This window comes from Calonectris borealis, chromosome 5 (genome assembly GCF_964195595.1).
Source record: "Calonectris borealis chromosome 5, bCalBor7.hap1.2, whole genome shotgun sequence".
Lineage (NCBI taxonomy): Eukaryota > Metazoa > Chordata > Aves > Procellariiformes > Procellariidae > Calonectris > Calonectris borealis.
In genome coordinates, this window is record NC_134316.1 from 3,224,623 (window position 1) to 3,250,263 (window position 25,641).

General features: G+C 39.5%; 1 protein-coding gene across 1 annotated transcript in view; it reads left to right on the forward strand.

Annotated features, from left to right (window-relative positions):
• Nucleotides 1-3,127: 3,127 nt before the first annotated feature.
• Nucleotides 3,128-25,641, forward strand: part of KLHDC1 (kelch domain containing 1) — a 31,014-nt gene continuing 8,500 nt past the window's right edge. The window contains exons 1-8 of the mRNA XM_075150724.1: nt 3,128-3,302; nt 7,140-7,210; nt 10,055-10,172; nt 11,150-11,268; nt 13,042-13,120; nt 14,038-14,121; nt 16,134-16,217; nt 22,416-22,474. Coding sequence (XP_075006825.1) covers nt 3,201-3,302; nt 7,140-7,210; nt 10,055-10,172; nt 11,150-11,268; nt 13,042-13,120; nt 14,038-14,121; nt 16,134-16,217; nt 22,416-22,474 — 716 coding nt within the window. The 5' untranslated portion in view covers nt 3,128-3,200. The remainder of the gene's footprint in view (nt 3,303-7,139; nt 7,211-10,054; nt 10,173-11,149; nt 11,269-13,041; nt 13,121-14,037; nt 14,122-16,133; nt 16,218-22,415; nt 22,475-25,641) is intronic.

The following is a 25,641-nucleotide window of genomic DNA, read 5'->3' on the forward strand; positions in this document are numbered from 1 at the left end:
GCGGCCCGGCTGTGTGCCCGCGGGAGGCAGGAGGGGTCCCCGGGCTCAGGACGGGCGGTGTCGGTGCCTCGTGTTTTCCGACGTCCTGGAAGAAGGGCTGGCTGCCGCGTCGCCCAGCCCGGGAACGGCACCAGAGTTGAGGCACAGCTGTTCTTTAGTGAATTTCACAACAAAAAAGCAAGGTGGCCCTAAGGACTCCAAACACACTTGCTGCAGCTGGCAGGAGTTACCCAAATTACCCTCGGTATTATTTTGTTGCCTTACAGGCAACGTAGCTCACAATACTTGTGCCCCCTGTTCTTTCCTTGCAGGCCCTGGTGCAGGCTGTACTGCATCTCCAGTGGTCCGGACTCTCTCCAGCTTCAGTTTTACCTGCCATAAAACATCCATCAAATATGGCTGGCTATGAGTCGATCTTGCTTGTACTGCTGTGACTGAGCCTTGTTTTCACCCGTTGATGCCTCCAGTCTGTTAGATGGCATGGGATGTTTCTCTCCCATTCTCCATTTCTTCTCACTCGTTCATCAGTCTCTCCTAAGGTTCACCAGCCCTCGACTGGGGCTGTTGGCAGTCTGCAGTAGTTCTGCAGTTGGTTGCTTCATTGTGTAATATTTGTTATAACTCTGCCTTTCCTTTAACTACTGCTTTGTAGGACTCTTTCCTAGCTGGAAGGGTGCACTGGGACCCTGGTCCTTTCTTTTATTCTCTTACACTCTGACAGTAACTGTCCTACCCGGGTGCCAAGTTTCCTAGGACAGCTCTCAGTTGCCTGAGAGTTTAGTATATGGTAAACTCTTAGTTTTTCAGTTCATCGCTACTCATGTGCCAGCAGTCAGATGAGGATCCCTTCCAGCTGGTTCTGTCTTGGCCAACAAGCACATGATGATCTCCATGGCTGTTTTTACATATAACCAGGGAACCACTGTTGTACACGATTTTTCCTTTGGCCCTGAGCAGTTGAAGCCTGTTACAACATACCGAGTCCCGGTAAGCACGATAAATAAATATACTGTGCCTCATACAGTTCCAGTCTTGAGGGACTGCTGCCTTCTCTCCAGAAGAAAAATGAGTGATACTTCATTCAAACACCTTGAGCCCCGTCTCTCAAAGTACAGCTTTATTCCACAGAAGGCTCACAAAGCAACTCTGAAAGTTCCTTGATCAACGGACTGCAGGGATATAAAGCGGATAAAAATGTCAGCCTGTTTTCTATAGTCCATTCTCAACTGCATAATTTAGAATCACTCCTCATTTGGGAGCAAGCTCATGGGTGAAGTTTCATCTACTCTCTTTAGACAAAAAGCTACCATCTGACAGGTCTCAGCTATTTTGGCAGGAAATACCCATTTTTCGTCTCAGGCATGCAGCTAAGTGCAAATTATGAACCCAAATCTTATGTAAGTTCTTCTATTTGCTAAGATTACCACTTATTATCCTTTAAAGAAAATCTGATTTTGACATTCAGCTCATGTCTCATCTGAAGAAGGAAGGTACACCTGGAGAACGAATGTCCCCCTCATCTAAAAAGAAACTAATTTTATTTTAAGATATGACCAAACTGGGAATATAAAGCATATTCCTGCAGCATCCTGCTGTATTTGGGGTTCTGTTAGGTTGCCTGGAGCCTCCCACCAGAGATATAAGTATTCCAGCATGAGCTGTAGACTTCTGTTCCACTGAGCCATCTGTCTTGAGCTCTGGAAGCCATGCCCAGCTCTTCGTCTCGGCTTGAGAACAGAGAGCCAGCTGAGACAGCCTAATGGTCTATGATCAGACAGCACATCTACCTCATGCCAAAGGTGCATCGACGGAATTGTTTTGTTACACCGAGCACAACAAATATCTCATTTTCATGTCTGTCACTGCTCCACTGGCCAAAGCCATGGGCTGCTGACTTTGCGCTGTTCTTAAGCTTCTTTCTGACACATCACATTGTACCTCTACATGACCTATAGATCTATACAGAGTTTGCCTGTTACCCATGTTTTTCTTAATTCTTCCAATTCCTGTGTTTTAACCATCATCCCAATGCATCATCATTACATTTCTTCATTTTAATATTAGCAGTTACTGACAGGAATAATTAATGTCTTCCCTCGTAGATCCAACAGGGGAAGTAAGGGAAGTATATGTCCCACTTTCACAAGAAAATCTTTACAATTACTTTTTGGTGTCCTTTTACAAGATGCTAAAGTGCTTGTTTCTCACAAGCTCTACTCTACTCCTCTTTCTGAAGAGCTGTACCTGTTTTGAATTCTATTAATTCCAGCTGGATCCACAGTTCAGCTGGAACTCACTGGGTTGTTGATCTAACAGTCTAAGAGCTGGAAGGGCAGTGAAAGAGGCTACTGCTTTTCCCAGCGTGCTATTTAAGGACAGGCCAACATATAGGAAAGACTAATGGTGTGGATATCAAGGATTGGAAATCCCTCAAATAATGAGAAGTGTTTTAATTGTTAATATCAGCTACTATTTCATAGCTGCTGTTTCTGGCAGGAGCATAACTTCTCAGCTTCAGAGAGACAGCAAGTTGTGCTGCGGTTCTCTTAAACCACCTCCCATGTTGAGACCCACCGCTTCCTTCCATTCCTGCACTGGATTTGTGTTTAGCTATCCTATTCTTGGTGCTTTTTTCCTCCTCTCATGCTCTTTATTCGCAGGCTTCTGCATGGTTTATTAGGCCTTAAATCTCACACCATAACGTTCAGTGTGCCTCACTGGGCAGATGCTGTTCTGGCTCCCTGTGTCCTGGCCCACGGCAGGAGTCTGTGCTCCTTCCACGAGCCGCTCAAGGGCAAATCCAGCAAAGTGCATCCACACGGCCACCTCCGTGCCCCCGCCACAGACCGCACCCGGCAGCCTGTGGCTTGCTCCGGCTGCAGCGCCGAGGGAGCCGGGGTCCGCGGGCACCGCCGGACGGCACCGCGCCCGCCTTTAGCCCCTGCCCGGCGGCTCCCGCCGCGGCGCGACCCCCGGCTCCGCACGCGGCCGCGGCGGGGCTGAGGAGAGCCCGCGGCGGCAGAACCCGCCATGGCCCCTGCGCTGAGGGGAGGGTGACGCCCCACACTTTGGACCCTCCTCGCTTCCCGTCCGCCTGAGGGGAGCGACCGGCGGAGAGCCGCAGCCTCTCCCGGAGGAGGCGGTGGCGGGACGCGAACACTGAGGCAGGCGAGCTGCTGCTTCCTCCTCCTCCTCCTAAGATGGCGGCAGACTCCGCGGAGCAGTTCTGCGTGGCCGAGGAGCGGAGCGGCCACTGCGCCGTGGTGGACGGGAACTTTCTCTATGTGTGGGGGGGATACGTGGTAAGGCGGGAGGAGGCGGCCGGAGGGCGCCGGGGGCGAGGACGAGCGGGGGAGGGAAGCCGAGGGGGGGCGCGAGAAGCCGCGGGGCAGCGCGCCGCCGCACGGGGGGAGCCGAACTGAGGAGCGCCGGGGCGGGGGAAGCGGAGCGCAGGGGGCTCCCCCGCCGCCCTGCCTTGCCCCGCGTCGCCCCCAACCGCCCCCCCAGCCGGTGCAGCCCCTCGGCGAGCCGGGAGCCGAGCGCTGTTTACCTCAGCGCGGGCGCTGATTGGCTGTCGGGGCAGCGCGCCCCGCAGGGGCGGGCGTTTTAAATGGCGGCGGCGGCGCGCGAGGCAGGCTTTGGGAGTGGCTGCTCTGAGGAGAAGGGCGCGGGCGGGAAGGGGGTTCCTCCGCGTGCTTCTCCCCTCTCGTCTGTTTGTCCCCTTCGCTAAGCATAGGTGCGCCTGACCGGCGCCCATGGCTGCCTGCTGCTCCGCTTTCAGCTGCCTCCATCACGGAGCACGTGTTGGGGAAGAGCTGGTGGAGCCGGTTTGCTTCCTCTGTCCTACAAACGTGTGGTTCCTATGTGTTCCAGGAGTGCTTCTCTATAGTCTCTTCCTCTGTGGGGTGACGGCTATAATTTACGGCTCTGTTTTTCCAGTGTGTAATTCTTGTTCCTGAGTCCCTGCATTTTTTATTTATTAATAGTTGTGGGTTATGTACAGTGCATTTTTTCCCTTAGAAAGCTGTTCTGTCACTTCAAAAACAAGCTGGTGGCAGACTAAAAACACGTTGCTTTTTTTCCATTGAAAGATCAGTACCAGTTCTGGCATAAGTAAATCCTCGTGACTCTTGGGTCTGAATGAATTCAGTCCAAAAGAGAAATATGAATGGTACTACATTATATACAGTCAGTTCCTTTTATCCACAGTGTCTGCGCACGTTGGCCCTAAAATGTGCAAGTGATGTTATTCCTGGTCTTGATCAGGTTGAAAACATGTTTCTATTAACATATTCCGTATTCTTCTATCTATATTTTTCATTGTCTAAGGTAAAGGTTCAAATGTGCAAAACTTGTCCTTCTATACTCGAGCAAAGAATTCTAGTTGGGGACTCCTGGATTTAAATTTGAAAATACATTATATGCTATGAGTATGTGCAATACAGAGGGAAGGACATTTCTGGGGCTCTCAGGTACTAGTGGCTAATTGTCTCCTCCTGAAGCACATTATAGTTTATTTTCTGGAAATTGGAATGGTTTTTTTTATAACTGAAAACATTGGACTTAAAAGGTGGGGTAAAGCTGGGCAGCTTGTGGATTTTGAGGAGTTGCTCTGCTCCTGAGCTCGATTCGTTTGACCTGGAAAGGGTTGTGCTGCTGATGACTACTGAAATACTGAAAATACAGAGAGACTGCGTACTGAAATATAAACCCCCAGCTGTGGTAGGAAGCAAGGCAGCAGGGTTTCGCTGTCTGGGTTACCCTGGCACGCCTTCTCTAGCCTATTGCATGGCCAGGCTTGCCCAATACCAAACTGTAATGAAATTGAGGAACCCTCAGGAGCCTGTAAACTGTTTCCACAGCTTTTCTTCCCTTTGGGGGTCTTTGGTAGGTAGTGTTTCTTGTGACTGCAAGTCATGTAAGGATTTGAATACATATTTTGTAGTGTCAAGAAGTTAGCCACCTTTAGCATAAGCATATATTTAAATAATGTGAGTCGTCTGTGATGTACAGGGAGGTTTACTGTCCTTTTCTGGCCTTAAACTCCATAATACTCTGTATAACTACGCAACACCTAAATCACTGGTAACACTTGGTAGTTCTCTATGCTTTGGTCTTTAGAAGCTAAGGTTGGACTGGTTAGTACAGTGTTTTCAAAGATTTTATAATAAAGGATCCTGGGTTCATGGCACAGTCAAAATGGACAATGTGTGTTAAGTTTAGCAGATAAACTTTGCAAACATTTGTAGTAGTTTTACGTATTTATTTGTGGAGAGTATTATGAAAATCATTGTTACTCTTTAAGCAGCATTTTACATAGGTAAATCATTTTACATTTTTACATTTTACATGTTGATGGTGGACTACTGCCCAGCTAACTTCTTTTTGGCATCAGTGTATTTGCTCAGAGCTGGTTCTGTAGCATGCTCAGCCTCTGACCACGGACATATCTAGATTAAATTGAGTAGACTTTTGGATTTTGTGAAAGCTGCAAGCTGCGTGTAACAGCAGAGCCTACCTTACGAAAGGTGCCTGGCAGGATAAACTGTACCAAACATAGTGCGTACCTGCCTGATTGGCACCTTTCAAATTGAGATGGTAATGATCCAGTATCACTTAAAGGCAAGTAATGAATATCAGTAACTAAATTGTTAATAATTAAAATTCAGTTTTGTATTTAACTTCTTTTCCTCACATTCATTTAATTTTGATCTATTTTTTTTTTTTATTTACTGACTCTGGCTGCTTAATCCCTCACAGTCTTTCATTTCTTTCTAATCCTAAGACAATAATTAATGGTGTAATTGTTACTCAGCCTGAGTGCTGCAGTTGCATTCTTTTGGGCTTCCTTCTCCTGTTTGTTATTCTTCCTCATCATTATTTCCCAAATTATTTTTCTTTCTTACATAGCCTCTGTTTGGGAGTCTTCATAGATCTGTTTTCCACAGAGAAATTTTCTCCTTCATGTTATGGCATAGGTTAAGCTCTTTTATACTTGACATTTTGTTCTTTCAAGTTCCTTCCTTCAGTCGCTGCAAGTAACTGTTCTTTTTGTGCTTTTCAGTTACACTTTTCTTTATATTTTTCCATTATGCCAAGAATTGCCTCCTAATTAAAAGTATTTCCCAAAACAAAAGATAATGAGTTTTAATTCAGGAGCTTCAAATCTGGTCTGGTTTATGTTACACATCTTTCTTGGCAGAACGTTAAGTTGGTCAATCTGTGCCTTTAATGAGTGGGCCTGAGGAATTAAGTTCCTTATTTTTTAAAATGAGTACTTTTTTCTGACTTAGTTGTTGGGTTCTTCACCCATCTACACAGCCTGGCAAAGTCTCGGTTTCTGGAAAAGATAAAAAGGGGTTGTGGAATGAGGAAAAAATCCTTCAGGTGAAGGAGAACCCTTTTTTCCGTAAAGATGCAAAAAGCACCAAAGAACAGCATTAATACTTTTATGCTTGTCTTTGATGTTCTGTATTTGGAGGTATGAAGGCTAACAGTACAGCGAAATTTGCTCAGGGTGATGACATAAGTGACTGAAAAAATACTTCCTTTAGTAACAGCATTTTAACAAAGGAGGGAAGCATCTTTGACAGTCTCTCTTAATTTTTTTGGTTTTTTTTAAATCCATGGTCATGTTATGGTACTTTTGTGTTACTTGTTAGTAGCAGTTGTGTACGTTTCCATTGTTTGCTTGTGTTTTTTTCTTATTTTTACAAATTGAGTATTGTATTATATTCATACTTTTTGAATATTGAAACACTTCTCTCCCTACCTCTGATACACCAAACTTATTTTTTTATAATCTTCACATCTTAAAATGAGTGATTAAAGATGCTATTAACAATCAACAAAGCTCAATGACATCAGGAAACGCCTAGCACACTATTTTTAGTAGGTTCAAAAAATGAAAAACATCTTTTTTTAACTTCTAGTATAAAATGTAAAATACTGGCATTATTGAGCTGCCTATTTAAAAAAACTGTAATGATGAGAGCAATAATGTTGGGGTATGACTTATGCTCTGGTAGATTATCTCCTTATTCTGTGTTGCTAAGTAACATGATTTGGTATTTCATTTTAAGACGTATGGTGTGTAATGCATAATTGATTTAACATTTGCAAATTTTTTTTTGTTTTAGTCAATTGAAGAAAATGAAGTTTATCTGCCTAATGATGAGCTCTGGATCTATGAAATGGATAGTGGATTATGGTAATTTGCATAATTTATATTTAATTAATAAATAAAGTTGATCTTTGCATAGATTACAATTAGTTGCAGTGAAAAGAGTTACTTCAGTTAAATGAGTTATTGGTCATGTTCCCTGGAGTTTAAATAGCAGCTGTTTAATGTGAAGACTGAAGACCAGACATAAGTACTTGCAAATTGGTCTAGGAAACACATTAATTCCTTAAGTATCATTGGTTTTTTCAAGAGGATGTTTGAAATGGTCGGCTTAAGGCTCTGTTGTTAAAACAGGTGCATTTTATTTGGGCATTTATTTTGGCTTGGTTCTCCATACATGAACTTTTATGTTAAAAGGAATATTTAAACACTGGATATTTGAGTTCTTGATCTATTTACAATTATATACTTTTTGTTATTACTTAGTTGTGTTATGAGTGTATTTGCATAAATAACTTATAACTAACCAGATTTTGCACATCACTAGCAAATTTAATCTTTACATTTTATATTCATTGTGTTTACATATTGTATGTGGGGAGAGATAACAATGCCTCTTTTTAAAGTTTTCCAGTGGTTTCTCTTACAGTAATTGCATTTAGTCTGGTAAAGTAGTATCCATTTGGGCTTATATGTGTTTTCTGCCAGCTGTCTTTCCAGACTCCACCTGTTTATATATTTCTTGCATACCCATATTCAAGAGATTCATTGCATACCCATATTCAATGCAACAATTTGAAATGGAGGGAAAGGGGGAGGAGGGCTAGGTCAGGAAGGTGTCTTATAGTAAGTATGAAATTCCACATCTGTGTGGTCAAGTCACTGATTTTGAAAACAACAGTTTGCATATTGTTAGCTGTGAAGTTCTAGCAAGTGTTTTTTTCTTTTTTTTTTCCTTTTTTTTTTTAAGATTGTACCCTCACTGAGACTCTGTTTTGCTGTCTGTTTCTTTTGGTGAAAGAGTTGGCTAAAGCAACCTCATATTCTCTCTTGTTTTTCACCCCCGATGTCCCCGTATCGGTTGTACTGGTACAGGCATTTATATGGTCACACGGGAAATTGGATCAGGAAAGTGATCTGGGTTAAATATAACTTTTCTTTTTTCAGGGTTATTTTTAACCTGGATCCGTTCTTGATTTCATTCAGTTTACAGCACAGGCGGTTGTACACGTACAGCTGAGTGCACCGCATGACACAGGAACAAGCAGGAATGCGAGAGCAAGAGCAGAGAAGGGGAAGGTGGGCTGGCCCGTGGCAGTGCTGGTGCCAGAACAGAGGTATTTGGGAGCAGTGCCCTGAGCAGCTGTTAGCGAGTGCTGTTTTCAATAGGGACAGGTTGCACGAGCGTCATTCACATCTGGTGATTTAGCGCATAAAAAGCTTTTCCTTTTAATGGCTGCCTCCAGTTCTTTTAGGTTGGGGTAAGGTCAAGCATCAGAAGTCAAAGCTGTAAGAATTGGACATTAGGAGAAATTTCTTTACTGAAAGAGTGGTCAGGCCTTGGAACAGGCTGCCCAGGGAAGGGGTGGAGTCACCATCCCTGGAGGTATTTAAAAGATGTGTAGATGAGGCGCTTAGGGACATGGTGTAGTGGGCATGGGGGTGTTGGGTTGACAGTTGGACTGGATGATCCTAGAGGTCTTTTCCAACCTTAATGATCCTATGATTCTATGATTCTATGAATCCTTTTCTTCCATATAGCCACCAGTGATAGACAATGAAGGCATCTGATCTAGATGTGGATGTATTGAAGAAGGGAATGAATGGGTCAGCACATGTGGTGATATTAGACCTAGCAGAGAGAAGAAAAAGTGAAAACAGGCTTTGAAGGTGGGAGACCGTGACTGAGGAGGGAGACTGGGCCAGTTGGAAGGCACAGTGTCAGGTGGAGAGCTGAGAAAAATGAACAGGAATGGCAGGGGAAGGAAGCTTCGACCAGAAACCATGGGGTGAAAGCAACTGAGATGTCGGCAGCAAAGCTGGGGCAAGGAGTTGGAGTGCCAGCACACAGAGGCTGGGATTTGGCTGCTAAATCTGCAGAGACTGAAGGTGTGGCGACAGGGTGGAAATTCTAAACAAATTGCATGTCGTCTGTGCGTGTACATGTGAGAGGGAAATGCAGGTCCCTATCTTCTGAAGAAGTTTGAGATCCTAGGAAAGCTGTTTGCAGTGTGGAGTAATGATTCTAAGCGCAGTCTTGGCCTAGTGCTCAGCCTCGTGAGTTTGGCAGAAATTGAGTTTTGTCAGGTAGTTGTGTAGTGCTTGAGATTGTGTGATGTTAGAATTTGCATCATGGGAAGTTACTGGTTTGTAAGTGAGACTAGCAAGGAAAAGGCTAGGAACTGCTGCTGCTGCTGAAGAACAGAGAACTCATTGCTAAAATTGGCGTTATTGAAGATTTTTTTTGTTATCCTAAATACAGTGCAAAATGCAGTTTTAGGAGTGCATATTGGGTACCAAAATTAGTAAGTGCTTCTGACCTTTATTTCTACTTTTGCCTCAGTTTTCCGTTTGTAAAATAACAGCAATACCATGTTCTCATTTCAGGAGTTTTTGGAGTTAATAGTATTTCCAGGTTTTGAATAATTAATGTTTCAGCTCTACTAATGCTCTTTTAATATGGGCTTCACCTTCAGAAAAATTGAGATACTTCATAAACATATGCACAATATTCATGTGAAAGCCCTCTTACACCACAGGAGCCTGACTTCATATATCAGCTATAGTTTCTAGTGCTAGTTATGGCCAAAACATTGTAATTGTATTTTTAGGTTTAAGTATAAAAATTATTAATACATCTGTTTCGATTTTGTTAATTTTAGCAGGTCTGAAAGCAGCATTATAAGACTTAATCTATGTGCTAAATTGCAGGACAATGCACCTAATGGAAGGAGAGTTACCTACCTCCATGTCAGGAAGCTGTGGGGCAAGCATTAATGGGAAGCTGTACATTTTTGGTGGATTTGATGATAAAGGATACAGTAATCGGGTATTGTATTCTTTTCTTTCATAACATACTGTATTTGAATGAATAATCGTGCTGACCTTACTGTTTTGTCTGGTGTACTTTGCATTTGAATTAAGGAGAAATGTAAGGAAAAGTTTTATTTTTGTAGAAAATGTATACTTTTAAACTGACAAAAAACTTAAATTTTTGTTTTAATGTCCAACTCCATATGTTTTTCTGGAATTTTTCACTGAACCATAGCTTCAGAATGAGACCCATTACATGAAACTTTCTGTATTTTTTATTATTTCTGAAAACTGTCAGTGCTTTCCCAATTGCCTTTTTTTTTTTTAAATATGTTGGCAGTCATAATGGAAATTGATCTCAGAATATCACTTTTGTTTTTGCTCTTTAGTGTTCTTTAGGTAATAGTGATTACCTTTCTTATATAATCATGTAATAATTAAAATAGAGCTACCAGTTTTCCTTGCAACTGAAGACACGAGTAGCAAAGCAGATGAAATAAGCTGTTTTAATCATTTAGTGTAAATGAAGTCAGAGTTCTATCCTGACTAGAAAATAACTGAAATGGAGTCCGTAATCAGATCTCAGGTTAGTACTCGGTTCACAAGCCTTGTTGATTCTTGTGCAGTTACCTAGTTAGGTTAGGCAGAACTACTGACAGCTCTGCCAGTAGACTTGAACTGAGAGTTGTTTGTCTTCAGAAGTTTTTTGCAAGGCTTCAGTTGAATCTGGAAGGAGCAGGATATTACTGTTCTGGTCTGGCTGAGTGAAGGCAAGGAAACTTGCTGCTAATTCTCACACTTTAACTGTATTCTTGTGGTGTATTGGACTCTTCCTATATGTTGCTACATATTGTAAACTTCACTGTCAGTTCCTTTTTTTTTCAAAGGAAGTAGTGTATTCTGGGGGTGGTGGGTGGTTCTTTTTGTTGGTGATTTGTGCTGGATTCTTTGACATGATTTATACTGAAAATATTGTAATTTTTTTCTTTTAAGCTGTATTATGTTAATTTGCGAACAAAAAATGGAACCTATAGGTGGAAAAAAATTACAAATTTTAAAGGTCAACCTCCTACACCACGTGACAAGCTTTCCTGCTGGGTGTATAAGGACAGGTAACACATTAAGAATATTTAATATGTGTTAATTGCAGAGAGGAAGTACTATAAAGTGAAGAGCACACAGGTTTGGGATTCTTGAAACTCTAATTCTTAGCTTGACTTGCTATGGGATTTTGTGTAACTCACGTAACAGCTTTCTACCAGAGTTTTCTCACATGTGAGCTGAATTAATGGTAAGTATAAACCCACTTTAGGAGAGGCTTAGGAAATTTAGTGAAAGTTTGTGGAATGCTTTGAGACTTTAGATAAAAATTATTATGCATCTGTTACTTATGTTTTTAATTTTAACACGTTAAAAAAATCAGTATAAAAATTACATTGTTTTTTTGTTACATTATGTAAGCATTAATTTAATGCAATAAAATATATTTAGTATATTTTCAAGGATTTAATAGCATACAAATGCTGACAATTACAAAGGCATTTCAGTGATTATTTTATAAGAACCAAGTCACCCGAGATACCTGTTGTAAAAGTTACTGAGTGTATTGAGAAAAAATACTTAGCTAAAAATAAATACTTTACTTCAGATTTTGTGTTTATTATGGAAAGTGTCTGGATATTGTGGCATATGTGGTCACAAGAAAGTGACATGTCAGTGATTTGTTATAAAATTGTAAACAAGTAAGAATATGATATACAGAGAACATTATAAAATGTAAATGATTTATCTGTTTCTGGACTCCACATCTAAAGAGGTTTTGCATAAACTCTGCAATGCCTCTCAGTACTATATCTTAGGTTTGTAATTCTAATTTAACTGTGCAAGGTATATGAAATTACATATATTTGAACAACTTCTCCTTAGCTGTTAATACAAGATTATTCAAAACTAAATTAACCTATTCAGAGTATCATGTAATCCACGTACTGAGAAAATTACCTATTTTAGGTGGCAGAGTGTAACCTTTTCATTTAACAAAAGTATTTGGGGACAAGCTATGCACCTTTTCAGAAGTATACCTTAAAATTTCACAAGATGTGAATTTGCAGATCAGGATGTCGTGGTGTATTGCACAATGCTTTCAGTAACTCTGTTTCCCTAGGAATGTCAGTCTGGAATGACCTTCACCATCCCATCATTTCCTAAATTGCCTTCTCCCAAGATCACTAACAACTATACCAAATATCCTCAAATGTTGAAGTTAAACAAAACTTTAGGAACCATTACTTATGGATGGCCATTTCATGGGTGGAATATTAGGCTGGGAGGTGTGTAACAATACTTGCAATGCAATATGTTCAGTAGTGCTTAGTTGAAAGATTCTATAAGCTAGAGAAAGACTTTGTGGATCACAGGCAGTCTGTGGGCTGAACCTTGGGAACATTTGTTGTGAAAAGACGTATGCAGAAGGCTAACAAATATAGTAGGAGCATAGGAATTTCAATAGAAAAGGGTAGGAATTCTAGCAGAAGCATAGGCATTTCACTGTCTTGTGTGTTATGTGTCATTTTGAGACTCATGTCTGAAAATGTGCCTGTGATAAGCTTGTGGATGGAGGAATAGAGAATAGGGACTTCGAGGTATCTTGAACCTGCTTCCTTGCTTCTGTGGATTTCTGTCAGGCTTGTTGAGGAATGTAACAATATTACCTTCGCAGTAAGGCTTTCTGTGTAATTAGGTGCAATATGAAATATTTTAATTTGTTTATATTATTAATAATACAGTAGGTAAACCAAAATTTGAAATTAATTATTACAGCTTTTTCATTTGAATGTTATTTACAAAACAGCTAACTGAACTTTTTTTTGTTGTTATTCTTTTAGGCTAATATATTTTGGTGGCTATGGCTGTAGGAAGCATAATGAACTCAGTGATTGTTTTGATGTCCATGATGCATTTTGGGTAAGAAATTTGTCACAATTCAGAGTGATTTGTCCTTTCTGATTGTCAAAACGTGATCTTTTATACTATACTCAGTAAGTATGAAAATCTGTCTGATTTTTCTGTTATTTGTAGCATCAGCAGAAATGCAAATTAGAATCTTCTACTTAGATTTGAAATTTCAGATATTGCATGTTGGGAGCAGTGGGTGTTCAGTGTATTCCATGTACCCAGTGCTAGGCTTTGAGTGCAATGAAACAAAATGCTGTCAAAGCAGGAACAAAGGCAGTGTTTTACATCTGAAGATATATTTTAAGTATGAAACTCCCTGAAAATTTTAGAATGTATTTCCTTGAAGTAATGATAGGGAATTCATAGCTTCATAAGTCTGACTGACAAATACTTTCAGTTAATTTCTTTAATTTGTCATCCAGAGTAAATGCCATTACTGTAAGATGCCTGGATTAGCTAGTATCCTATAATGATTTCTGACAGCTAATAGAAAGGAGGAGACTGATTAGAGTATTAGACAGGAATTAATAAGAAATAGATATGCATTCAAGGGAGTATAGATCCTTACATCAAATGTTAAATATTGACTTACAGAAATGTATTACTTTGTGCAATCTATTTATTTCTCAGTATGTTACACTCAGAATTAGAAGGTAGAAGTTGTCTACTGCAGTGACTAATGTTGGAGCCCAAAGCCCATTTTCAAAAGTGTCATCAGCCTAACGTTCCTGAATGCTGTTGACCTTCAACTAGACCTGAGCTGCTGCATCACTATTAAAAATAGTAGTATATGTTTCTTTTAATAAATTTCTGTATTTTAGTTTATTTTCTGTTTTGATAGTTCACTTCTGGGTTTGTATTCTTTAATAAGCACAAAGACTTTAAAATAGAATAAACATTTTTAATTTTTTTAACTTCTTTTTTAGGAAGGACAGATATTCTGGGGATGGCATAATGATGTTCATGTTTTTGATACAACCACACAAACTTGGTCTCAACCAGCAATTAGAGTGAGTGTTTTTTAGTCTTGTCTTTTGACACAATTGTGATCTTACTGCATTTTGAATAGTTACTGTGCTCTAGAAATTGATGTTGGGAAAAGTAATTTGAATATGCTTAGTATTGCTCAGGCTTATAACATTAAACAGGAAGACACTCAATGCATCTGAAATGTGGAAAATTCAGAATTGATACGAATTTTTTTTCTCAGAGGATGTTATTAGACTGGTGGTTTTTTAATAATGTGGTTCTGATGCAAAAAATATTGTAAGCTTCAGAGAGGTATTAGAAATCTAGATACATTAGAAAATGATACAGTATTCCGTATCTAGGGGATAGTTTTGAGATAAAGCTTTGTATTCAAGCTTTAAAACAACTGTTGGGAATATAAAATTACTGCCAGCGCTCTGTTACTGGAAGGACAAGGCACTGGAATACTCCAGAAAACCAGGAATACCAGAGTGGTGCTGAGGAACAGGGTGTGGAGGTGTTTTGGTGGCTCCTCACAAAGCAAGCTTGGGTCCTGCAGAATGGATTATGGCGATTATACCGACTTTGGGTATCCTTATGTAGGCCCTGCCAGGGCTTTGGATATGGAACAGTTTCACGGCTGGAGCACAGCCATTAACCCGGGCCAGCTCTGTATTCATCCTGTGTCACATCTAGCAAAGGCCTTCTGGAATGAAGTGAAGGTCTTTGGGGAGTGCGTGGTAGAAACACATGAATGGTTTTAATAGTGCCAAACTGAGGTTAACAAACCTCGTTTATCTAGGCTGTTTTGACATGAAGCTATTTGGTTGACTGTATCTGTGTATGATTAATCCGCAACATGGATAACCTATCGCAGATAACTGAGAGTTGACCACATGAGAGATTAAGGTCTGCCTGGGGATTTCTTCCTTTCCCCTGCCTCCCCCTTTCATAAAGCTGATGGGTCAGTGTGAAGGATAGTATATCGGACTGAAAGAACAATAGTGGTCTTGAAATCTAGTCTCTCTTGATTCACTCTTCAGCTTTCACAGACTTAAAGAAGGCAAGGGGAGAGATAGTAAACTCGCTGTATTGCTAGTTTAGGTCTTCAGTTTTTCTTTGTGAAGTAAAGATATATGTTTAGTATGCGAGAGTTATACACTCATTATTTTGAGCGTTGTATATATGGAGTTGCTGGATTCCCTTTGAGAGTTAATGTTGAAAAATCTTCTGAACAAGTATCTCCCAGTCATGCTATATATTGTTGGAATAAACAGATCAGATATTCTTTAGCAAATACATTATTTTAATAGACTTCCAAAGGAGCATGTATACTTACTTTCCTAGTAAAATACTAATGCACGCATTTCTATTTATTGATATTAATATGATAGTATACTATAAAGGTTCATAAAATCCTGGTGAGTTTACATAAGAACTCAGTAGTAGTAGTATGTTGTAATGAGTGTCTGACACTTTTTTATGGTCTTTATAGGATGTACTAAAATTCCTATAAAACTAAATGCAAAAAAATGAAATTACAATTGAAAAGTAAAAGCCAGTTTTGCTATCTTTATTTCTGATTTACACAGGGAATACTTTTTGGCATGTGGCTATTGTATGTAACATCAAATTTTAAGATCTGATTTCCAGAGATTTTTGCACCAGTTCCTGATGGTTCGCACTTTGGAAAAATAAAGCTGCACAGGACATATCAACAATAACTAATGTGTGACTGTAATTCTATGCTTAGGAATTAAAGATAAATTAATTGAATTTCACTTAAGTAAAGCAAGGATAAATCAGACCAAGAGGGAATAAACATTAGCTACTGAGGGAACTCAATTAAAGCTGTCCTTGGCAAATATGTATATCTTTTAATGTCTGTAGAGTCTTGGACATGACGACAAATTATTTCCTTTTAAAGTTGCAGTTTTGTCAGCATATTCATGCATGTTGGCCTTATTTTTGCAATCTCTGTGATACTGACTTGCCAATAGCCTTGGCTGGCACTTTGAGGATGTTCTAAAGGATCTTATTTTGGTTCTTTCAGGGTGGAGATCCACCTCAGCCTCGAGCAGCTCATACATGTGCTGTGCTGGGAAATAAAGGTTACATCTTTGGAGGACGAGTGCTGGTTAGTGTTTAATCAAAACATTTTATTGGCAGTAATATTATTTTCTTGGCAGTTTTTTTTTTTAATAGCAAATTATTTTTGTAGTAGAAAAAAATTCAAGATGTCTTCAGCCTAACCCGTATGTTAGGGCTGTTGAATCCAGGATGTTTCTTTTCATCCCCCTCTACCTTACAAAAAGAAGAGTCTGTCTTTCTGTCTGTAGTATTAATGGTGAAGCGTATGTTGTCCCAAAAAGGGAAAAAACAGATGGCTCTATGGTAAATGCAAATGTTTATATCAACAAAAATGGTTGATGTGTGTGTAACCTCTGTAGGAGATGGTTCTTTGAGAGTGGAGCAAAAGCAAGCCTGATGATAGACCAGGTTTAAATAAATGATGAGATGCTAGCATTCTGTGCTTGCTACAGCTTAGCAGATTTATACATCAAACCTCCTGGCTTTTTTTCCCCATTTCACTTAATGAAATGCTAGCAAGTAGTAGATATAACTGGGATTTTAGCTTGTGCTCCCCCCCCGCCCCCTCGCTAAAGAAAGAGGAGATGTGTAAGAACAGTCAATTATTCACATACACGTCTCTCATACCCTGATGTTTACCTTCTAGAAAAGTGAAGTTCAGAATAGCTGTTGGGATACAGTATTTTATATTTACAGTTGCAACATGTGGTTCTGAATGGTAGGAAATAACAGATTTCAGTTGGCTTTATAATTTAAACTTTTGTCATTTTTTGCACGTAAGTGGCTGAAATACAGATGTCTGGAAGAGCAGCATGGGATTATAATGTCTGGATACAAAGGTATTAGTCTCCGTACGTTCAAGCTGGTACAGGATGCTGCAGCATGTTATCTGATAGCACAGGCCACTGCAGGCACAGGTCATTTCAGTCCTGTTAAGCCTCTCCTCTGCTCTCTGAGTGTCAATTCTGCAGTCTCAATCTTTACCTTAGCATGCTCTGTGCCCTTGATACAGAATATGAGAAGCACACTGTAGAGATTGCTGTTAACAGCTTTATTCTGTGCATCCAGTATAAGCTCTTTACTGCAAGAGTAAGGCTTGTATTTGCTTTCTTGATAGTTGATCCAAGACTGTGCCATTTAATACAGTGTGGGAGGATCTTAAATCTGTTGTCACTTAGGTAATAGTCAAAGGCAGCATAAGAGCTGTCTGCATAGGATGCAATCAGTGCATATTTAAATCAAGGCTAGATTCTTGCTATATAATCTGAACTCTTCCTAGCTCTTTTTAACTTCAAAAAAAAGAAAAGTCAGAGGCATCATCCCCCTGGTTATCTGTATCTAACAAACTCGAAGCCACCACTGTTAAGCAAGGAGATACTAAAACCTCTCAGCAACAGACTTAATTTTTCTAGTACTAGTCAGAGGAGATTTTCTCTTCAGTTCTTCGCTGCTGAAACATTAATGTAAGAATTTAAGCCTGAAGCAGCAATCTGCTACAAAAAACATATTCCTGTCTTATGTCTGAAAATAAGGATGGTAGTAGGTAGTCTTAACTAATGCAGGCTTCCCTATCGTTTGTAAATTTTTTGCAAGATTAGTTTCTTTATGGGCTGGAAAGTGTACCAACCCTTTTTAGAAGTGTTGCAAAAGCATAGGGAAGATAATATTTTTAAAGTCTCTGTATGAGCTGGAGTTTATCAGGAATGTGAGAAACAGATTCTGTAAAGCAAGTAAAAAAAACCTCCTAATTTAAGTTACTGTGTACTCTTCCATATTTTTTTTAAATTTAAGTTTTTAGCTCTTTTTACCTACAGCTAATTTAGAGCCTTTAATCATATTCAGCTAAAGGATGAGACTTGATGCTTTCTGTCTCTACTACTATGAAAAGTAACAGTGAAGAAGCTTTTGAAAGGCCTCAGTGCTGTGTTTCTGTAGTTTTGTTATATGAAAGAAAAGGAATTAACTGTTGGTTGGAAATGCCCTACAATGAATATATGCCAACTTCATCTTGGAAAGCTGCCATAACCTAAACCCTGTATTCTCAAGTACTTGCAAATAAAACAGTGTAGAATTGCACTTTGTTCCCTATCCCCTGTTTTTCACGCTGTGAAAGCTGTACTCTAATGCAGTGTTCTTCTCAGGGAAAGTCTACAGTTCTGTTACAAAATGGCTTACTCCTGCTTGCTCAGACAGAAACCAGACAGACAGATCAAGGCAGGTTCAGAATGGCCACACAATGTCCAGCCAGTTTTTCAGTTTGAATCGCCTCCCACAGCTGCAGGAAAAGTTTTTACCTAAGTACCTTTTCAGACCAATCAGAAGGGAAAGTAACCAAAATTGATCCTGTTTACTCTTACGATTCTGCATTATGTGTTACGTGGCCTTTCATACAGGCTCGCGGTCTCTGGAATTGTTGCTAAAGCCCCACCTCTTGACTGAGAGAGAACTGCACGCAGTAGCTTCCAGAGCTGTCGGTTTGGACAAACTTGATTTGCAAGTAACTAAGGAAATAAAGGGATATTAGAAGAGATTGAAAAAAATCTAGTCTTATTTGAATCTTGTGTGTCAGGGTTAGCCGTGCCAGGCTAAGTGAGCCCTGTGCCTCTGCTATGGGCTTGCTCTTTCATGTCTGCTATATAAATGAACTCTTTCTAACCGCAGCTGAACTGAATCCTGCTCCTCATTCAGCAAACCTGCAGACATGAGAGAGAAAGAAACCTAGATGTGAAGAAGTAAACGTGCAGCTCAGGACCTTCTAGCCTACCATTTATTTCTGAACACTTCCTCACCCTTCAAAGCCTTGCTCCCTCTGGCCTTTTGTTAGCAAGGGCGCTCTCTGTGTGCTGCAGAGGTCTTCACACCAGAAACAGAATAGCATTGAGTGTTGTGTCCAAGCTAGTTAGGGTTGCTGCGCTGTGCCTGTTGCAACTGAACTGCTTTGTAACTCAAGCTAGGATTCTCTGCAAGTGAAATTATTGGTAAACTAGAGCTCAGCTGTCATTTCTCCACTGTGCTGTTGCACGATTAGATATACCCTAAGAGGACATGCCCTCTGGCTTCTGTTTAACTCTGACTGTTTGACTACAGGATTCAGAAATACGAGAAGGCTCTGATCTGAAAAGGTTTTTCTCTTCCTCAGGTAGCATCAGCTTCCTTAATAACTGTTTGCTAAATTTCAGTGAAACCGCTTGGGAACAATGTCTGAGAACAGTGAAATTTTGGAAAGCTATATTTAATTTTGCAGGAGAGCAGCAAGTGTAATTTTCACCTTAGTGATACTCTATTATTGATTCACTTTCTATCCTAGAAATAAACGGAAGGAAACTTACAAAAGTTAGGGAATATTCAGTGGGGCTTGAGGAATTAATGTAAGTCATGAAACAGGAAAGAAAAGCTAAAGACATCAGAAAAACACTACATTTCCTGACAACAGGAGTAACTCCTTCCCAAAGGATGAAGTCTTGCATTTCTCCAGAAATTAAGGAGCAAATACGGGGTTGCTCTGCTCCTCCTTCTCCTTCTAGTTCACCATAATACAAATCTTCCCAGGGAAAAGGCTCTACAAGGAACCAGAAAGGGCCAGGAAGTGTCATGAGGCTTCTCCTATTCATCTTTCTGGGAGGAAAGGGCACCTTTTTCCAAACTTGGAGCTAGAACTGGTAAAAGAAGATGATGATGATGATGATGATCAAAATCAATTGTACCAGGAATCATTTGAAAACAGGCTCAGAAGTATTATGTGGACTCTGTTCCTCCAGGTAAGCCCCTGAAAAAACAGAAATGGGAGAAAGTGGGAAGGAAGGAGAGTTAGTCCAAAAGTTGATGCAAGTCTCATGTTTGATTTAAGTGGAAAGTTTTCATGTAAAGAATGATGAAGTAATAAAACAAAGTCTTTCCAGCAGCTCTTCACACATCTGATGCCTTAATGTATGCATGTTTATATTTCCTGTTACCCTTTCTGTGACTGAAGATCAGAAGATACATTGAACTGCAGTCCTTCTCTTGCAAAGATTTGAGCTGTAATAGCTGTTTGATTGTAAATCTCAGAATGGAGAGCTGCACAGAGTTTACTGTAACAGCAGTGAGCTGTAAATATGTCACCCTTAATGCCTTTCATCATGCTAGAACGCTAATCCTGAGACAAAGCAGATCCTGGTTAATGTTTACTAGGCTGCAAATAAATGAACGTGCTATAGATAACTAGGATGTCTAAAGAGTCCTTGTAGCTTAAAGGGAAATGAAGACCCTCTTATGAGGCTTGATGCTTTTAAGCCAATTAAGAACATCTTAGGATTATCAGCTAAATGATTAAATATAGTGGGTAGCACTTAGAAATACATGAGAAACTGCAAGAAAACTTTGCATGTGGCAAGTGACGATACTATTAACCTGACTGTGTGCTTTACAGTTTTCCAAATAAAGGTCGGGTAGAAAGGCATTTTCATTTGTTAAAGCTATGTTAAAGGACTGAATCTTAGACATAAATGTCCAACTGATGCTGTGTTTTGAATTCAAAATGAGGTTGATGTAATTATGCATCTGTCAATCTGTTGAATCATGAGAATGTAAAGATTATAATACATTGATTTCCCAGGGACCAAGAAACTGAAAACTACTCCATCTTCTGCCTAATGCCTAGGAAAGGAAAGTCAGCGAGGAGGTCTTGAACAGGATCTTCTTGAAACCTTAATTTCCAACATAACAGCAACTTTCTTTCTTCCCTTTCTTTAATAGATGTCCTCCGTATCGAACTGTGTTTATTCCAAGATGATTAAGTATTTTTAGTTCTAGAGGCCAGGATGTTGCTTTTTCCCCACCCTACCCCCAACTGTTGAGCTGTATAGAGGTACAGCAGAAGATACTCAGTAATTGCATTTTGCTTTCTGCTTATATAATTTGTTCCTCATCTCCTTCAAAGCCAACTGAAGGAGCAGGAAACTGAATAGACTTGTCATGGAAGACAGATCTGTTCCACTAGCTGTCAGTTGGGCCACACTTTATTGTTACATTCACCCTCTTGCAGGGATAAAGTTTCTCAGGCAATGCACAAAAGCCCTCACATTCTGCTTTCTTTAGCCTATTGGCCTCTCTGAAGGCGTTTCCAAAATGCTAGTTAACATTCTCTTCCCTTGGACAGAAAAGGGCTAGCATGTACTTGATCAGAGGAGGCCATAGCTATCCTGAAAACCTTGCTGTTTCCTGAAATACCCTGAGAGACCTTCCATAACTCTGATGGACAGCTTTGGAAGTCTCTCAAGCTCACTAACTGGCTGAGTTCTCAGGGGTAGAACTACTCCTGTTCTGACTTAAATGACAAGTCTAGTTTCTGCCTCAAAGGATCTGCAATCTGGAGAAAGGCTTATTCTAATAGATCTATGGACTACCCTAGGAGAAAAGAGATTGTAAGGTAAGGCAAGATATATTTCCCTACTTCTCAGATACTGTTTTGTAGTACCTAGGGGAATCACAAATATCAGTCAAGTATATTGCGAGCCATTGAATATATTGCTACAATCTAAAGCAAAGAAGTTCTTTCTTGTATTCCCCCCTTTATGTTTCTTAAGGTAGTTACTTTCTTCATCTCAAAACAGAGGCAGATATGCAAGTGTATTGATTTCCCATTGTTCTTATTGACACATTTTATTATTTTTATGGCAAATGCTAAAGGGTCATAAAACCTTCTTGTTTGTAGTAGTAACTTTGTGAAAGGGCTTGCCTTCTGGAAAAGAGAGAAAAGCACAGATGTGATCAACTTTTTGTGGGATGTCATGTATTGAGACAGTACCTACTAGGATATTTCAAGGAATAAGTGACCAGGCGGGAGAATACATAGTTCTGATCAGAACGCAAAGAAGATAGTGCTAGGAAACTGTATGTAGATTATTACACCTTCTGCAATTATGTGCCATGAATTCTATGGATGAAAATTGAATACATTTGCAGGAACTGAATATCACTAGTTCTTCACTATTAAACTACTACTAAAAGCTAAAATTGGCCCCACACTGCCATTGCATTACTGTAAATATTCCTAACAGGTAGTTTTCTGAGAGTTGCATGGGTTTTTTTGAGCAGAAATGCTTTTCATCTGCCACATAAGACAGAGTTGTTTTAAGGCACATGGGTACAGTTTTCTTCAAAACATTGTTACTTGGATTATTCTGTCCCGGGAAGGCCTCACTGAAATACTTTGTTCATTGTTTGCTTAATATAACACAACTGGGATTTTATTTATTTGTTCTAGCAAACTAGGATGAATGATTTGCACTGCCTGAATTTAGACACTTGGACTTGGTCTGGAAGGTAGGTTTCTCTCTATAACACTTAAAGTTGAATATAGCAGATTGAAACATACTGTTAAATTGTTCCAGTGCTAATTTTGTAGCTTTTCCAAGAGGAGAATGGGAGTTTGGGGACTATTTTAACAGCTGTTATATTGTGATTTCAATTTAATTTAATTTGATAGTGGTTACTAAGCTTTTTCTGTTCTGCACCAAAGCGTTGATGATGCTATTTTAAGCACAGCATGTAGTGATTTAACATCCTCATTTTCAAGAAGGGTATATTTATCCATATGGAATTTTAGTTTTGATGTCTTTTTGAATAGTGTTTTTACTATCTGTGTTTGGCTCGTTATGGGACTGAATGGGGAAAGGTATCTCCCCCCCCCCAAGATAAGCATCTTAACCATTTTTTTTTAAAGTCAAGTAAAAAGCATGACCTAAATACTTCAATTTTAAACTAAATTAGTATAGTATTATTAGTATTATTAGTACAATAATATTAGTATTATTAGTATAATAATATTATTAGTATTAGTATACTTCCTAAGATTTGTTTGTTTGCATGTAGCGTTTATGACAGTGCCTACTACACATGTAGAATCACTGGATACATTGTCAGCTGGTAGACAAAGCGGGAGGTATACAGTAACTGATGGGTGATAACCACTGTTCTGTTCCTATTGTCAAGATAACCTAATAGTAATTTCATAAAAGACCATGAAATACATCTTTCCTGAGTATGTCAGTACTGATCCTGCTCCAGGGCTTTATGTGCTTCTTGCACCTATGGTGGGCATCTTTAACCACCTGTGACTGCTGATCTGATCCTGCACCAAGTCTGTTCCTCTGAGCCGAGAGCAAAGCGAGGGAGTAGACACAATCCTCCATCCATTCTTTCTTGCTGCTGATGGCAGCGGGACAAAGAAATCCCACAGTGTCCTTTCAAAAAAACTTCTCTTTGAAGATTTCTTTAATTAGCACTTACGATTAACTAATCAGTTTAATTCCCCTTTTTCTTTGCTGGTTGTTTTAAAATTAATAATATTCTACCTAAATGATAGCATTGTCCCTCTTAGACTGTGAACTTTACTTCTGAGTGGATTGATTATGCAGATTATTGCTTTAGCTGCTTGCTTTTTTTGTTGTTGTTGCACGAGCAGGTGCTGTTTGGCTTGCTTTATATTGCTTTAAAAAAAGGAAACCCATGACAGTTGAGTGACAAGTCAATGAGAGGAACTTCAAGCCCTGAAGAAGGGAGTGTCAATGTCAAAGTTCTGTCTTAGTCCTCATCAGCCAGTGTTCCCTTTTGTTTGGCATATGAAAGCTAATATTGAAGTTTTTTTAAAAAGTGTTTTCTGTTCTTGACCTGAATACAACAGGCTGATTTTACATATACACACACACCCCCAGCCTTAGACTAAGGATGGTAATACTAAATGCAGCCATTCCTAAAAAGTTTTTTTTTATTCCAATATTCAATTATTTCTATACTGTGATCCAAGAATAGCTCACAAGACTTACCCATGATTTAGTGTCGACTCTGATCGTTATAAATTTAGGAGCCTACTATCTAGCCATTCTATAGCACGGCTGCAAGAGTCTTTGAGAGACTGAAAAAAGAGATTTAAGAGAGACTAAAAAAAGAGATTTAAGAGATTAGGAAAAAAAGACTCTTTGCAGGGTGTCTGCTGCTGTGGTGGCACCTCGCAGGAGGTAAAGCGTTCATATTTATTCATATCTAGAGAGGTAACTAATCAAAGGCTGGCCTTGCAGGAACCTTCACAGGCCTATTCTTCCCTTACTAAAGTGACTGGTCTTACAGAAACCTGAGAAATATAATTCAAACTATCACAGATGGCAGAATTTAGATTAGCCATTGTCAACTGCAAATCAGGAAAAAAAAAAGGGTACTTTCCTAGGGCTTATTCTCCAGATAATTTATTTGTGGCTATTAATTATCTGCTGCGGTATAATCATCTCATATTACCAGGCCACCTATCAGCATGCACAAACATACAATATCTCTTAGCATGATTTCATCTCCTAATTACAAGAGAAGCAAAAATCAGTGTATCTTTCAGGACAATATCAAGTTAGTGTTTACATTTTGACTCTAGTTTACAGTCTCTCTTTGCACAAATTGTTTGGAAAATTATTTCTGGCTACATGCTTTCTTTCATAAAATTACTAGTGGTAATTTAGAAATTGGGCATTTGTAGGAATCATCTCCCAAAAGTCCCATGATTCCACACACAAACATTGTAAAATAGGACAGAGCAGATAAACAGGCTGGGGTTTTTTTTGTCTCTTTTTTTTTTTTTCTCTGAGATTTATATAGCAAAGAAATGCTTGCTGAGACCAATAAAGTTATGTATTAAAGTGTGAAGTAAAGAAAATCACTCTATATCCTTTGAGTACCAGCAACAGTTTTGAATAGTTCTAATCAGACAACCCATTTCCAGCTCAAAACTGTCTCTAAAAAGCCCCAGTGTCATTCCAGTATTTTACAGGTGGGGAAATTCCTTCAGACAGTGTGAGTATTTTCTCCGCTAGGTGTTTCTTGCAAGGAACATTTCCTTTCTTACACTATAGCTTCAAATTTGTTTCCACTGAAATTTCTGATTCGATGATGAATTAAAAATTGGGCAGGATACAACCTTTCTGATCTTGAAAACAGAATTATCTCAGCCATTCTGCAGTTGCAGAGAGATTGCCTTTGACTGCCCATGTGAATTATCACCAAACCAGACTCGATGATTTAATACAGATTAAAAAGTTTGGCTGTCTGGATGCTGCTGGACAAGACAAGCTGACTGCAAGTGTTTGAAGTTCTTCTGTAAGGTAAAGATCTTCCAGCGAAGAAGAACTTGGTTTGTACAGTCCAACATTCAAATTCACTTGTTGGACATCCTCTCCTAAAAGAAAAATTCCAAATGCAATGATGATTTTATTTAAAGCCCCATGGCTTTTCATTAACCAGTCATGTCAAGCTTTTTTCTTATTCAACTCTATGCAGGTTCCTTAAGGAATAGCATAATATTAACCTATTGATCCAGGAATATCTTCGAGTATGAGATTGCAATACTTATTTTAGTTGCCACTACCCAGAAGTTACCTTGCCTTCCCAGAGCTCCACTGACCTGTTATTCAGTGTTCAATATTATGTTATTTCTGTTACTGTGATAA